This window comes from Mytilus edulis, chromosome 9 (genome assembly GCF_963676685.1).
Source record: "Mytilus edulis chromosome 9, xbMytEdul2.2, whole genome shotgun sequence".
Lineage (NCBI taxonomy): Eukaryota > Metazoa > Mollusca > Bivalvia > Mytilida > Mytilidae > Mytilus > Mytilus edulis.
The window spans coordinates 65,508,525-65,521,019 of NC_092352.1; the positions used below are offsets into that span (position 1 = coordinate 65,508,525).

General features: G+C 30.4%; 1 protein-coding gene across 1 annotated transcript in view; it reads right to left on the reverse strand.

Annotated features, from left to right (window-relative positions):
* Positions 1–166: 166 nt before the first annotated feature.
* LOC139488877 (DNA-directed RNA polymerase III subunit RPC1-like) overlaps positions 167–12,495 on the reverse strand; it is an 81,635-nt gene continuing 69,306 nt past the window's right edge. Inside the window, exons 24-37 of the mRNA XM_071274829.1 lie at positions 11,064–11,191; positions 10,049–10,134; positions 9,214–9,312; positions 8,894–8,989; positions 8,201–8,352; positions 7,525–7,611; positions 6,672–6,737; positions 6,089–6,205; positions 5,140–5,248; positions 4,509–4,681; positions 3,214–3,282; positions 2,744–2,807; positions 2,082–2,152; positions 167–377 (exon numbers count right to left, since the gene is read on the reverse strand). Of these exons, the coding sequence (XP_071130930.1) occupies positions 306–377; positions 2,082–2,152; positions 2,744–2,807; positions 3,214–3,282; positions 4,509–4,681; positions 5,140–5,248; positions 6,089–6,205; positions 6,672–6,737; positions 7,525–7,611; positions 8,201–8,352; positions 8,894–8,989; positions 9,214–9,312; positions 10,049–10,134; positions 11,064–11,191 (1,389 nt within the window). The 3' untranslated portion in view covers positions 167–305. The remainder of the gene's footprint in view (positions 378–2,081; positions 2,153–2,743; positions 2,808–3,213; positions 3,283–4,508; positions 4,682–5,139; positions 5,249–6,088; positions 6,206–6,671; positions 6,738–7,524; positions 7,612–8,200; positions 8,353–8,893; positions 8,990–9,213; positions 9,313–10,048; positions 10,135–11,063; positions 11,192–12,495) is intronic.

The window sequence follows — 12,495 nt, forward strand, 5'->3', positions numbered from 1 at the left end:
AAATTATTCTTCTTGTTTTCAGCTTAGTTTGGAAATTCTATAAAAATAATAAGTTTTTTCAGATAATGTTTATTAGTACGTATTTAGTCTTTCATATAAGGTTTATCATATCAAACAACCCATAACTGTCAGCTATCCTCTATACTTTGTGATAATTTACAGTCAATCAGTAATGTGGATCATTGTCCATTACAAAACAGTTCAGTACAAGCATTTAGTAACCAAAAACTAGTATATGATTAATCTTCATTGCTGATTGTATTAAATATCTTCCATAGAATACTGAATCTTTCTGGTATCTGTCATCAGCTGAAGATGTGAAAAGATGGATCATCAAATACTAAAAGTCTTCTCTGTAACTGTGCATCCTTTTCTACTGTAATACTTGTTAAAGAAAATTCTGATACGACTTAGGAATAGATATACAGACGTGATATAATTATCATCAAGTTCAAATAACAGTATATACGCAAATATAGGCCACCATATGGCCTTCAACAAAGAAACACCTATACTGTATTGTCAGAAATAAAAGGCACTGACATGAAAACAATTTACCCTCATAAAAATTGAAAGACAGGAACCAACAACCACCACTGAATTACCGGCTTCTGATTTAGGACATGCGCATAAAAAATGTTGGTCTAAACATGTTAGTGAGAGCTCAAACGTATCCTTATCTAGAACAGTGGCCAACAGTACAACTTAAGGATGTACTTAGGTGATTTAAGGTAAAATTAAATAAATCAGGAATTCAAAATTGATACTTTAAGCTGGAAGAGTTTGAGTTAAGGATCAAAATAAGCTAAAAATATTGACAGGTCATGGAGCTCCTTTTTGAGATATTTAATTTATAAAATATGGCGGGAAAAGGCTGACTCAGACTTTTACCTTATATTTGCATTGGTATTATTTGGGTCTCAAATCTAAAGACACTTATTCCAAAATCTCACCTAAGGGACGACATCAAAAGTTCAATGAAGGATAAAAAACTTAATTCACATAGTTTTTTCACTAACCCCCCCCCCCCCCCACTCTTAACTTAATTCGGGAAAAATTGATTGACCAATAGGGATATATGTAAAATCGATTTTGGATTAACAAAACTTGCAGCAATGTTGAACCATCCACCCCCAAACTATTTGATTAAAGTTTTTTTTATCCTACATCAATCTTTTGATGTCATCCCTAAGTACATCCTTAAGAACAAACTAAACATCAGTTGCAAATAGTTTTTTCATAGTTAAAATTTTCAATAAAGCAAATAAAGATGCAATGTTAGGAAATTTTCACATCAAAGTCTGGCTGTTTCCAGATCCAAACAATCAATTTCTATAAAAAAAAAAGTCAAATAATAAAAAAAAACTCATTGTATAATTGAAATATTGCATGTGTAGTTAAGAAGTGTGATCACAAGGGAAGGTCTCTCCCTATAAGAACTATGAAAGGGTTATAATTTTGCCATGAAATATATTTATTGGTCATGAAATTCACAAGCCTATATGAAAGGGGGATGCTTTTAAAATTTCAGCTACAAGTACTCAAAATATGTTGAGATAATTTATATATTTTATTCAGTATTCTAAAATGACATCCTTATTATGCTTTATAAACAAGGCCATGTTCTAATTAGCACAAAATATGTTTGACACGTGCACACAAATTAACTGTTGATATTCTTGTTATTTTTATCGCTATTCTAATAAAATATATACATTTCAGCAGCTTACATAAACTTTTAATATACATTGTTTATCAAACAACATATATTAAGCCTGCTTTTAGTTTTTAAACTTATTAAATATGAAAATGGGGATGAAACGAAAACAACTACCCCAACTATTTAGGGAATTTTCGTACACTTTGACCTGTAAAAATACTGTATTTGCCTATTAGAATCAAAATAATTCCTTTGTGTCATGCTCTACTATACTCATTTTAACATGGGTAGGCATTATATTTGACCATATATCAACAAATATAATACCTAGCCATGTTAAAATGAGCATAGAGCATGACATGAAGGAATTATACCTTAACCAAAACACGAGGTTTATTATCATAGAATAACTGAAAGGATATTTATGAAGTAACTTGAATAGTCCTGTTCCTATTCCCATTGGTATTCCCATGATTATGCACTCACTTACACCTGAAATAAGAGAACATAACAATTAAGTATTCAATTAAACTAATTTCTTGAGACATCCTGGAAAGAGTTATATTCTAGGAAGATTTTTATTTTATTTTTTTTAATTGACAAATTTTGTAAATTCTCAGATTAAACAGTTTCTATCAAGCATTTACAGTTCAGAAACTTTATATCATGTTTTCCCTTTTTCTAAACTGATTTATCCTTCTGATGACCTGTTTTTTTTTAAGATTTTTTTGTTGTTGATTTTTTTAATCAATGTATGATACATTTGATCCCTGTTCTTCATTGGGCAAAATTCAATGATGGCTTAAAATTTTCTTGTGTTCTTCTGAATTTCCTATTGTGACGTCATCAAAAAAACTGTGGAAAAGCCTGATGACGTTACATAGAAAGAACACATCTTTTTGCATACAATTAGAAAAGAAGAATTAAGTTTGTCTGCATATTGTCTAAAATTCATCAGAGAAACAGATTCTACATCAAATATATAGTATTACATTTGATGCAGTGGTAGAATCTATATTTATCATAAGACCAATTACATAAAATGGAAATCAGAACACAAGTGACAATATAATTATGTCTTACCATTTATTGTGTCTTTCTGGCCATGATAAGCAGCTTCAAATAAATGATCAGCTGTCTTCTCAAACTGAAAGGTGTAAATAAAATTTTACATCTACTGGTGATATCAAATTAAATTAGAAAAAAAATAATACATCTTATATTCAATTATTCATTTCCCGTTGTGTTTATATCTTAAAGATTTTCACTAGCTTCTTCAAATTTCGTCTTATTTCCATATATAATGCCTTATTAGGTTATGTAATGTAATGATTACATGTATTTGTCAACTTATTTACATATTTGTTTTAAAAATCAAAACTAAAGTGAGCTTGGTACACTGGTCATCAGCATTAGAAAAAAATCCCATCCACAACATGATAAAATTGATAAAACAGCCCTACTCAAAATGAATAGATATAAGGCACCCTCTCATCTGCTCTACCCTTGTGTTGTAAAAACACATAAATAAAGCTTTATCTATTGATACTTACTGATGCTAACATAAGTACACTTTCTTTCATCTTGGCCAATCCAAACCTGGTTATTCCTAAAACTTCACCCTAAATGAATTCCACAATGAGTTTAAATTAGTCATTTTTTTCTTTTCAAAATTTGTTCATTTCCCAAATGAATTAGCTATGGAAACAGAAAAACAATATTTGTTATGAGATGTTAGTGTAATCAATATTATTTCTGTAATGATAATTTTACTTAAAATCCTCTTGGCATGCTAAAATCTTATTACAGAGCAAATTTAAGAAATTCAGTAACTAATTTGCTTAAAAAAGTCCATATAATTCCTCAGTTCTTTTCTTATAAGTTAAAATAACACAAAATTTAAGCTTCAGACTTCAGCTTGATGGGAATTAGCTATGGCATCACATGCACACCAATGTCATATGACAAACTTTACCTTAAAGGTCATCAGGTCTGCCAGTAACATCACATGTCGTATGTCAATACTCATGCCATGGTTAACATACACACCAATGTCATATGACAAATTTTACCTTAAAGGTAATCAGGTCTGCCAGTAACATGACATGTCGTATGTCAATAATCATGCCATGGTTAACATACACACCAATGTCATATGACAAATTTTACCTTAAAGGTCATCAGGTCTGCCAGTAACATCACATGTCGTATGCCAATACTCATGCCATGGTTACCATACACACCAATGTCATATGACAAACTTTACCTTAAAGGTCATCAGGTCTGCCAGTAACATCACATGTCGTATGTCAATACTCATGCCATGGTTAACATACACACCAATGTCATATGACAAACTTTACCTTAAAGGTCATCAGGTCTGCCAGTAACATCACATGTCGTATGTCAATACTCATGCCATGGTTAACATACACACCAATGTCATATGACAAACTTTACCTTAAAGGTCATCAGGTCTGCCAGTAACATCACATGTCGTATGTCAATACTCATGCCATGGTTAACATACACACCAATGTCATATGACAAACTTTACCTTAAAGGTCATCAGGTCTGCCAGTAACATCACATGTCGTATGTCAATACTCATGCCATGGTTAACATACACACCAATGTCATATGACAAACTTTACCTTAAAGGTCATCAGGTCTGTCAGTAACATCACATGTCGTATGTCAATACTCATGCCATGGTTAACATACACACCAATGTCATATGACAAATTTTACCTTAAAGGTCATCAGGTCTGTCAGTAACATCACATGTCGTATGTCAATACTCATGCCATGGTTAACATACACACCAATGTCATATGACAAACTTTACCTTAAAGGTCATCAGGTCTGCCAGTAACATCACATGTCGTATGTCAATACTCATGCCATGGTTGACCATAGTGTAATTGATCTCTTCAATGATAGTACTCCTAGCTGCCTCTATACCCAGACATTTCTCTACTTCAAATGTATTGTTTGATGTCACATGTGTTCCTTTAATTCCTGTAATGCACACATTTATCACATTAATTGATGGAATGTTTGAAGTTTATTGTGGTGTCAGCATTCAGCACACATAAGTGTTAAGGATGATAAATTTCCTTATACTTTCAATGTTAAAATATAGATTGTACTATGATATCTATATATAATTCACTGTAGCATCTTTGTTAACTTTAATCTTTTTTCATTGAAATTATTTTTTGTATTGTGATGATTACAAATATCAATTTTTACAAGAGACATAGTTTAATATAAATTTGTTAACTTTTCACCAGATTTGAAGGTAATGTACAGCAGGTTTTTAAAATGTGTCAACATTTTCAATATGATTTTACAGGCTTTTTATCTAAAATTTTCTTTAATTTATCAACCTATATCAATTACAAAATATGAAATTTTCTGACATGTTACTATACAAAATTGACCACACTGCCAATAAATTATATACTAACACTTACCAGGAGTAGCAATGACTGCCTGTAAGTTATTACCCTCCACTAATAATTTATACAGTTCTTCATTCTTCTCATCTATATGTATGACAGCTCTGGTCACTGATGGTATACCCTACATTTAAATAATCTTTTTATCATATACTTAAAAAGTAGTAAATACTAATAAATTAAATGTGTAATACGGTCAATGGCCATTGTAAGGTATCATCAATCACTGTTGCAAAGGTTTTATCACACCTTTACTTTGTATCACATTTTTAATCTGTACGACGTCATGTCATCGATGTCAGTCACTGTTGCACTGTTGAATATGTTATATTTCCTTCGTTTAAAGTTTATGTTAAAATGTAAAACTATGTTGAAGGTCAAGTTACAGTAAATGGGCTATATATAACAGATTTTGGTGAAATTTTGCATACTTCTTTAGCTCGTTGAACTTGAAAAAATAATCCATTTATCTCTTTTACACTCTGAAATATTACTGACTGAATTCTTTCAAAATAGGTGACTATTTGAATGGAAAGCACATACAATCTACGAAAATCATTCTTAAATTTGTCTTAATAACATTAAATCTCCATTATTAGTTATAGTTCAACAAGCTAGAATTGTAAAAACAATTTTACAAAAATCTGTGACATGACCAATACACCTTTATATTGCTATGTAAAAATCTGTTCTGCTTCAAGTTTTGACGTCATACAACAATCACTTTTCAATTGTGGCGTCATATATTTTCTATCATGACGTCAAAATTTTACCGGAACTTTTGTGATGTCCAGTCAGGCTAAAATAAATTAAGAACAAAATAATTTTAAAAATAATTGTGAGTTTTGAAAAACAAGTTAAGTGTGGCCTTACTGTAGTAGAATGAAATGGGTAACAACAACATATATAAGTTTAATTATTTAAATGGATTTTTCTTCTACTAAAACCACTAACGTAGTCTCACCTTAATCATGACTTTGGGTAATTCTTTTTTAAGGAATTGTAGAATATAATACATTGAACTTTTAGAGGATTCTTGTGGATGCACTGTGATTACTGCCTCACTTTGGATTTTTACATGCTGAAAAATAGTTTTGTTTAAAAAAATGTATTTATAAACACTTTTTAAAAGGATGCAATTTGGTAGACCATTGTGGATTCATTATTATTCATTGCATATCAATGTTCATGGGTTTTGTTGTTCAACGGATTAAAATGTTTCTATATGCTTGTAAGCAGGGATTGTCTAAACAACTATTATAAATTTAATATCCACAAAATGCAAGTTTTGATCAAGTAACCAAAAATTGATACCAACAAAAATAAATGAATCCAAAGTATAATAATTTGTGATTTTTAAATATCAATTCCAAAAAAGAGCTTTTTCTTACCTTTTCCTTCTAGAAAATACAATAAAATCTTCATTAAAATAATAATAGCAACTTTATATTATCCATTTTCATTGTAATGTATATAAATAAGTAATCAAGCAACATAAATAGAGTACTGTTTTTGACATTTATATATTCAGAAAGTTATTTACATACCTGTGCTTTCACTTTTAACTTGGAAACACATATTGATTCTTTAATACTACCAGCATTAACCTCCAACTGTGAAAAAGATTAGATACAAACATCAGCTAAAATTAATGAGTATATATAAGACTTATGAATTTTAAGTTTGGCAAACAAGTGAAAGTGTGAACTACTGCTCACTGATGACATCCCCACTCAAATATTTCAGTAAACAGGAAGTTGTAAAGTGATGAATCTGAAAACACATTTAATGGTGTAGCTTCAAATATTATCCCTGAAACAAGAGTTCAGAAACTCTTGTATTGCAGTTCCTGAGAAAAATGGGAGGAAAATTTTCAATTTTGCTATCATGTGTAAATGATACAAGTGTTCTGTAAACAGAAAGTTGTTGAGGGATGAATCTTAATACTCATCACACTGTATAGCTGATTAATATAAACCCTGAAAGCAAATTTCAGAAGTCCTTATGATGTAGTTACTGAGAAAGATGTGACACAAAATATTTAAAGGATGGACGAACGGATGGAAGGACAAATGGATGGACAGACAGAGGTAAAAACAGTATACCCCCACTTTAAACCAGGGTTATAATTCAAAGAGGGGGTATAATTAATGTTGTTGTATGTGACCCTAAACTTCAAAATTAAGCATAATTTGTAGGAACTGCTACATAGGTATCCCAGCATAACCAAAGATGTTGTTAAGCACTGTGAACAGTTTTTCAATTCTTCCTTGTTATATCGAATTTCTCTTGTTTTCTTCTTTGTACTTTTTTTTATATACTTTCCTCCTTAAATGTTTGAATATAGCTTTGTATTACTGATATCTACATCAGATTATATTGGAATGTCTGAAACCTTACCTTGTGTAAAGATATCCTTGCCATGTCAAGCTTTATCAGAATGAAGCAATCATCAGGTAAAAATACTTCTTCAAAATATTCAGTAACCTGGAAAAATTACCATTTTTAATATAAATTCACCTTAACAAACCATAAAAATTATGGGAAATAAGTTTGATCATTTACTGGAACATTTTATTCTGCAATTACCTTCATTACTTTTGTTTTTGTTTCTCCTTAACTGATAGCTTCTTTTTATACATTTCTGTACCTGATTTATACAGAACTCTTGTATTAATCTTATATTGAATTTAACATTTTCAAAGTTAATATAGTACATCTTAAGTACTAATCACTTTGTATAATATATTGTCCTGAGAGTTCACATTTCATCCATCATAAACGAAATCTGTAAGTGAAACACCTTGCAAGAGACTATTAACACATATTTCATTTTTGAAGTACATTCTATAACTCCCCTATATCATGTGGGACAAGGATAATATTCTTTTATCCATATCATTAGGTAGTGTTCTATATCTGTCTTCCTGCTAATTAGTAGTTGCTCATATGAGACATATGGACAGACATACAGATGAACAGGGTGATTCTTGTAAACTCCAAAAAAAAACTTATTTGCAGGATCTAATTAAGAAACTTAAATGTAAGTTAATGTAAACATTTTTTACAGAATTACCTCCCCTAAGCATGTCTTTTCAATTCTTCCTTTAACCATCCTACCATACTCAGGATCATTATCTACTTCTAACTGAGCTGTAATGATAGGGGTACTAATAGCCTTGGCTGCATTGATTATTTCTTTGATCCTAGGCACACCCTGTGTTATATCTATATAGGTTAAGGATCAGTATAAACAAAGAGAGATTCCAGCTGGAACTCAAAGGAATCTTTCATGTCGTTGTTAATTTGATCACTAAAGACAAAGATAGTTCAAAATTTACAAGAGATGTTGGAAAACTTTTGCTTTTCTTTGTAAACTATCATAGGCAATCATACCACATCTTCTTTTTTATATGTAAACAAGAATGTGTCTCGAAGTACATGGATGCCCAATCCACACTAATATTTTCTATGTTCAATGGACCATGAAAATGGGATAAAATCTCTAATTTTGCATTAAAATTAGAAAGATCATATCATAGGGAACATGTTTACTAAGTTTCAAGTTGATTGGACTTCAACTTCATCAAAAACTACCTCAACCAAAAGCTTTAACCTGAAGCAGGACAGACAGACGGACAGATGGATGAACGAACAAACAAACAAAAAAACGGATGCACAGACCAGAAAACATTATGCCCATAAATGGGGAATAAAAATTAAAACAAAAATCACTTCTGTGAAAACTAATTAACCTAAAAAAGGATACTCATAGAGGCAACTCCTGCAAAATGGAAGGTTTTGAGCGTCATCTGTGTACCTGGTTCACCAATACTCTGAGCTGCTATAGCTCCTACAGCTGTTCCTGAAAGAGAAATAGGTATATGATTGTACAGATAGTTCTGCGACACATAGATTATTGGCAATTCTGAATCCATTTGTGAATATCAGTAGTAATTCTATTTATAATTTCTTAAAGTTATAGCATAATACTTTCCAAACTAAGTTTAAGAATTAAAATGTAAAAAAATTGTGAGCATCAAAGCATTTTTTAAATAAACAAACAATTGAATATATGAAAAATCCAACCTGGTTCAATTTGTGATCTCATTCTTTTGTCTTTACAGCAATATAAGAATTTGTCCATCTGACTGTTGGTGATTCTTTCTAGTTGATTCAAAACTAAAACTAAACACACATGGTTGATTATGATATCAGTTTGATTTTAGTTACAAGCTTAAATGGAACGTTGTGTCAATATTGCACTGAAACACTTCAAACTTAACAAAATCCTGGCTTTAAGTAAAGTTTGGAGTAACACCGTACTTATGCTTTTGAAAATCGATTATCATGGGGCTGCCACTTATATATAGAAGAAAAATGCCCATAGATAAATCAAATCTAACATCTGTGACAATGATGTGTTTTATCATAGGTCAGAATTACGTTTATTATTTGGCAGGAAATAAAAATTCTTTTGTTTATTTTCAGATGTATTTTTCAAACATTTTTCTCATCATGCATATTTTCACATATTATTATCTGAGTAGCATTAACTTTGCATGTCAATCAACTTTTGACTATTCAATTTAAGAAATGCACACATTCATAGTCATTTCTGATTAACAGTATTAAATGTAACAACACTCACTTTGCAATGCATAGTATAGTATTAGTTAATTCATAATCAATGATTTCTTTTTAATTTTCTGTATCGCAGCAAAATAAAAAGGAATGTACTGTAAATAAACGTAACGGTTTTTTTCATTTGAAAATTTAAAATCATAGAATTCAGTGAATAAATAAATCTGAACTTTCTATGGTCACTTTTTAATGTGACTTTCAGCTAGTTCTGTGGAATATTTCTTCCATAGCTCAGACAATTTAAGTAATAAATCAATAAGACTATAAAATATGAGCCTACCTTTTCCAGCTTTCATTCTTTTATCAGAACCTTTATATTTCTGTCTTAATTTGGTGATTTTTTCAGCAACTGTCTCTGTGAATTTTCTAAAAAAATAAATTCTCAAAAAGTTAACAATTTTAATTACACCTGAGTACATGTATAAAGTCATACATTTGTGGTACCTATTGCTGTAGGAAAATTTGATGAAATTGGTTAAATTTTCTATTCACCATTCATAAATGCGAAATAAAACTGTTCTATGCATTTTGGAATAGAGCTATCCTTTCCCTGTATATTGTTTTGTTTAGTAAGTACCTTATATTTGATTTATTTATTTGTTTAGGTAAGGACCTGAGATATTACATAATTAGCTAAGTTATCTTTCTCAGAGTTATATCATAGTTTACATTGGTAGCTCAGATCCAACTTATAACCTTGTTTACATATAGGTACTGAAGATCTGATTTATATCTCTGTTTACTGTGGATTCATTAATATTCGTTGGATACCAATTTTCGTGGATTTCGTGGGTACAGGAGAACCACGAATTCAAATGTGCAACGAATTATAAGTTTTCCAACGGAATAGGTGTAGACTTTGCCAAAACCACGAAATTAAATATCCACGAATATGTAAGTTTTCCTCAAACCACGAAAATTGGTACCCACGAAAATAAATGAATCCACAGTATATGTAGCTCATATATGTTTCATATCATTATTTATATAGGTACCTAAGATGCCATTTATATCTTTACATATGTGGCTCAGATCTGATTTTTATCTTTGGTTACATATTTGGTTTAGATCTGATTTATATCTTTGTTGACATATGATGATGGAAGGGTTTAACAACCTTGACTGGCTTTACAGCCCTCGCACAGTCTACATGTGTGGCTCAGATTTGATTTTTATATTTGTTTACATATGTGGTTCAGAACTGTTTTATATCTCTATGTACAAACATGACTCAGATCTATTTATATCTGTTTGCATAGGCACATGATAACTGAAACAGATTCAATAATCAATACCTTAGATCTGCTTTAAAGTCCTCAGTACAATCCTGAAATCTTTCTTCATTTAAAACTTCTTCAACAAAGTGGATCAGCTGTGGACCACTCAATGATGGCTCCTGTTGAACTTCACTGTGTGTATTGGCCTGCAATAGGGAAGTAAACATTTATAAGCATGAGATGCAGAATACTAAGATATGTTAAAATTGTAGAGCATATAAATATTCAAGATCTTTATAAACTTATAGTGTATTTAACTTTTTTATTTGTTCGAATTGCACGTGTAAATGGTTGGTTGATAATATTTTTACTTTGAATTAGTTTGCTTAGGAGCTGCATGCACAAAACCTGTAAATGTGAAAATGAAGAAAATTACCCAAGGAAATGTGTACTAAGGAAAGGTCCTTAGTGACTAATTTTTCACAGACATAAACAAGCAATCACATAAATCAATCATCTTTGTTATGTATATCTTTACATGTACTATATGATTAAAGGTGTCATTTAAAATAAATAGGTTATATAGATATTGTAACAGTTATAAATGCATGAATTTTCAATTGAATACATATGACAAACGTTTTTTTTTAATATTGGAACTACAGTGGTGTAATTTATTTAACCATTTTTTTAATACAATGATTTTGTCAATCAATACAGTTATTTTCTCAAACCAGCCAAAAGAAGTATTTAAAAGATTCTGAATCCATCACCAAATCATTTTAAACAGGCAAGAAGACATAAAACTGTACATAAACACTTTATTTTCATAGTAATTAAATTAAATTGTTTAAAGTTTTTCTCTACTGTAATCAGTAATTATTCCATAAAGTTTTTAGGAGGCAACTACTTTGCTTTTTAAAAGTTTAGTTTGAAAATGACAATTTCAAAACCTTTAATCTGTAAAAAATAATTAGAATGAGTATTTATCACACAGTGATATCAAAGCAATAAACAGTGCTGGATGTTCACTATTAGTCATTCTTACTTCAGTGCTATCACATGTCTGAAAATCAAATGTCATTTAAAGTAATAAAATGAAAAACAAATTTCATTTACTTTGAACACCAATGCAGTCTTTCAACCTACAATATTTTAATGTTCAGTAAGTAAACCTTTTTTCTTTGTTCTGTTTATATTTTTTTCTTTGTATGCATTATTTAGAATTAATATTTCACAGATGACCACAACTATGTTCATCTTGTCTTAGCCACAAACTTATCACCATATTTTTACTAGTCATGAGCAAACAAAAGGTGTGCCACTAGTGAAACAGGAATAGCTTACTCTTTCAGGATCAATTGAGTTTCCCCCTGTTATTGTAGGGTGCCTTACTATATCTTAAGCAGTCTGTGTATTTTTTGTTCTTTTTGCTATGTTATTGTTTATTTGATTGCCACTTAGATTTCTTCTCACCACCCCTCTTTCATTTGCAACATGTAACTATTCA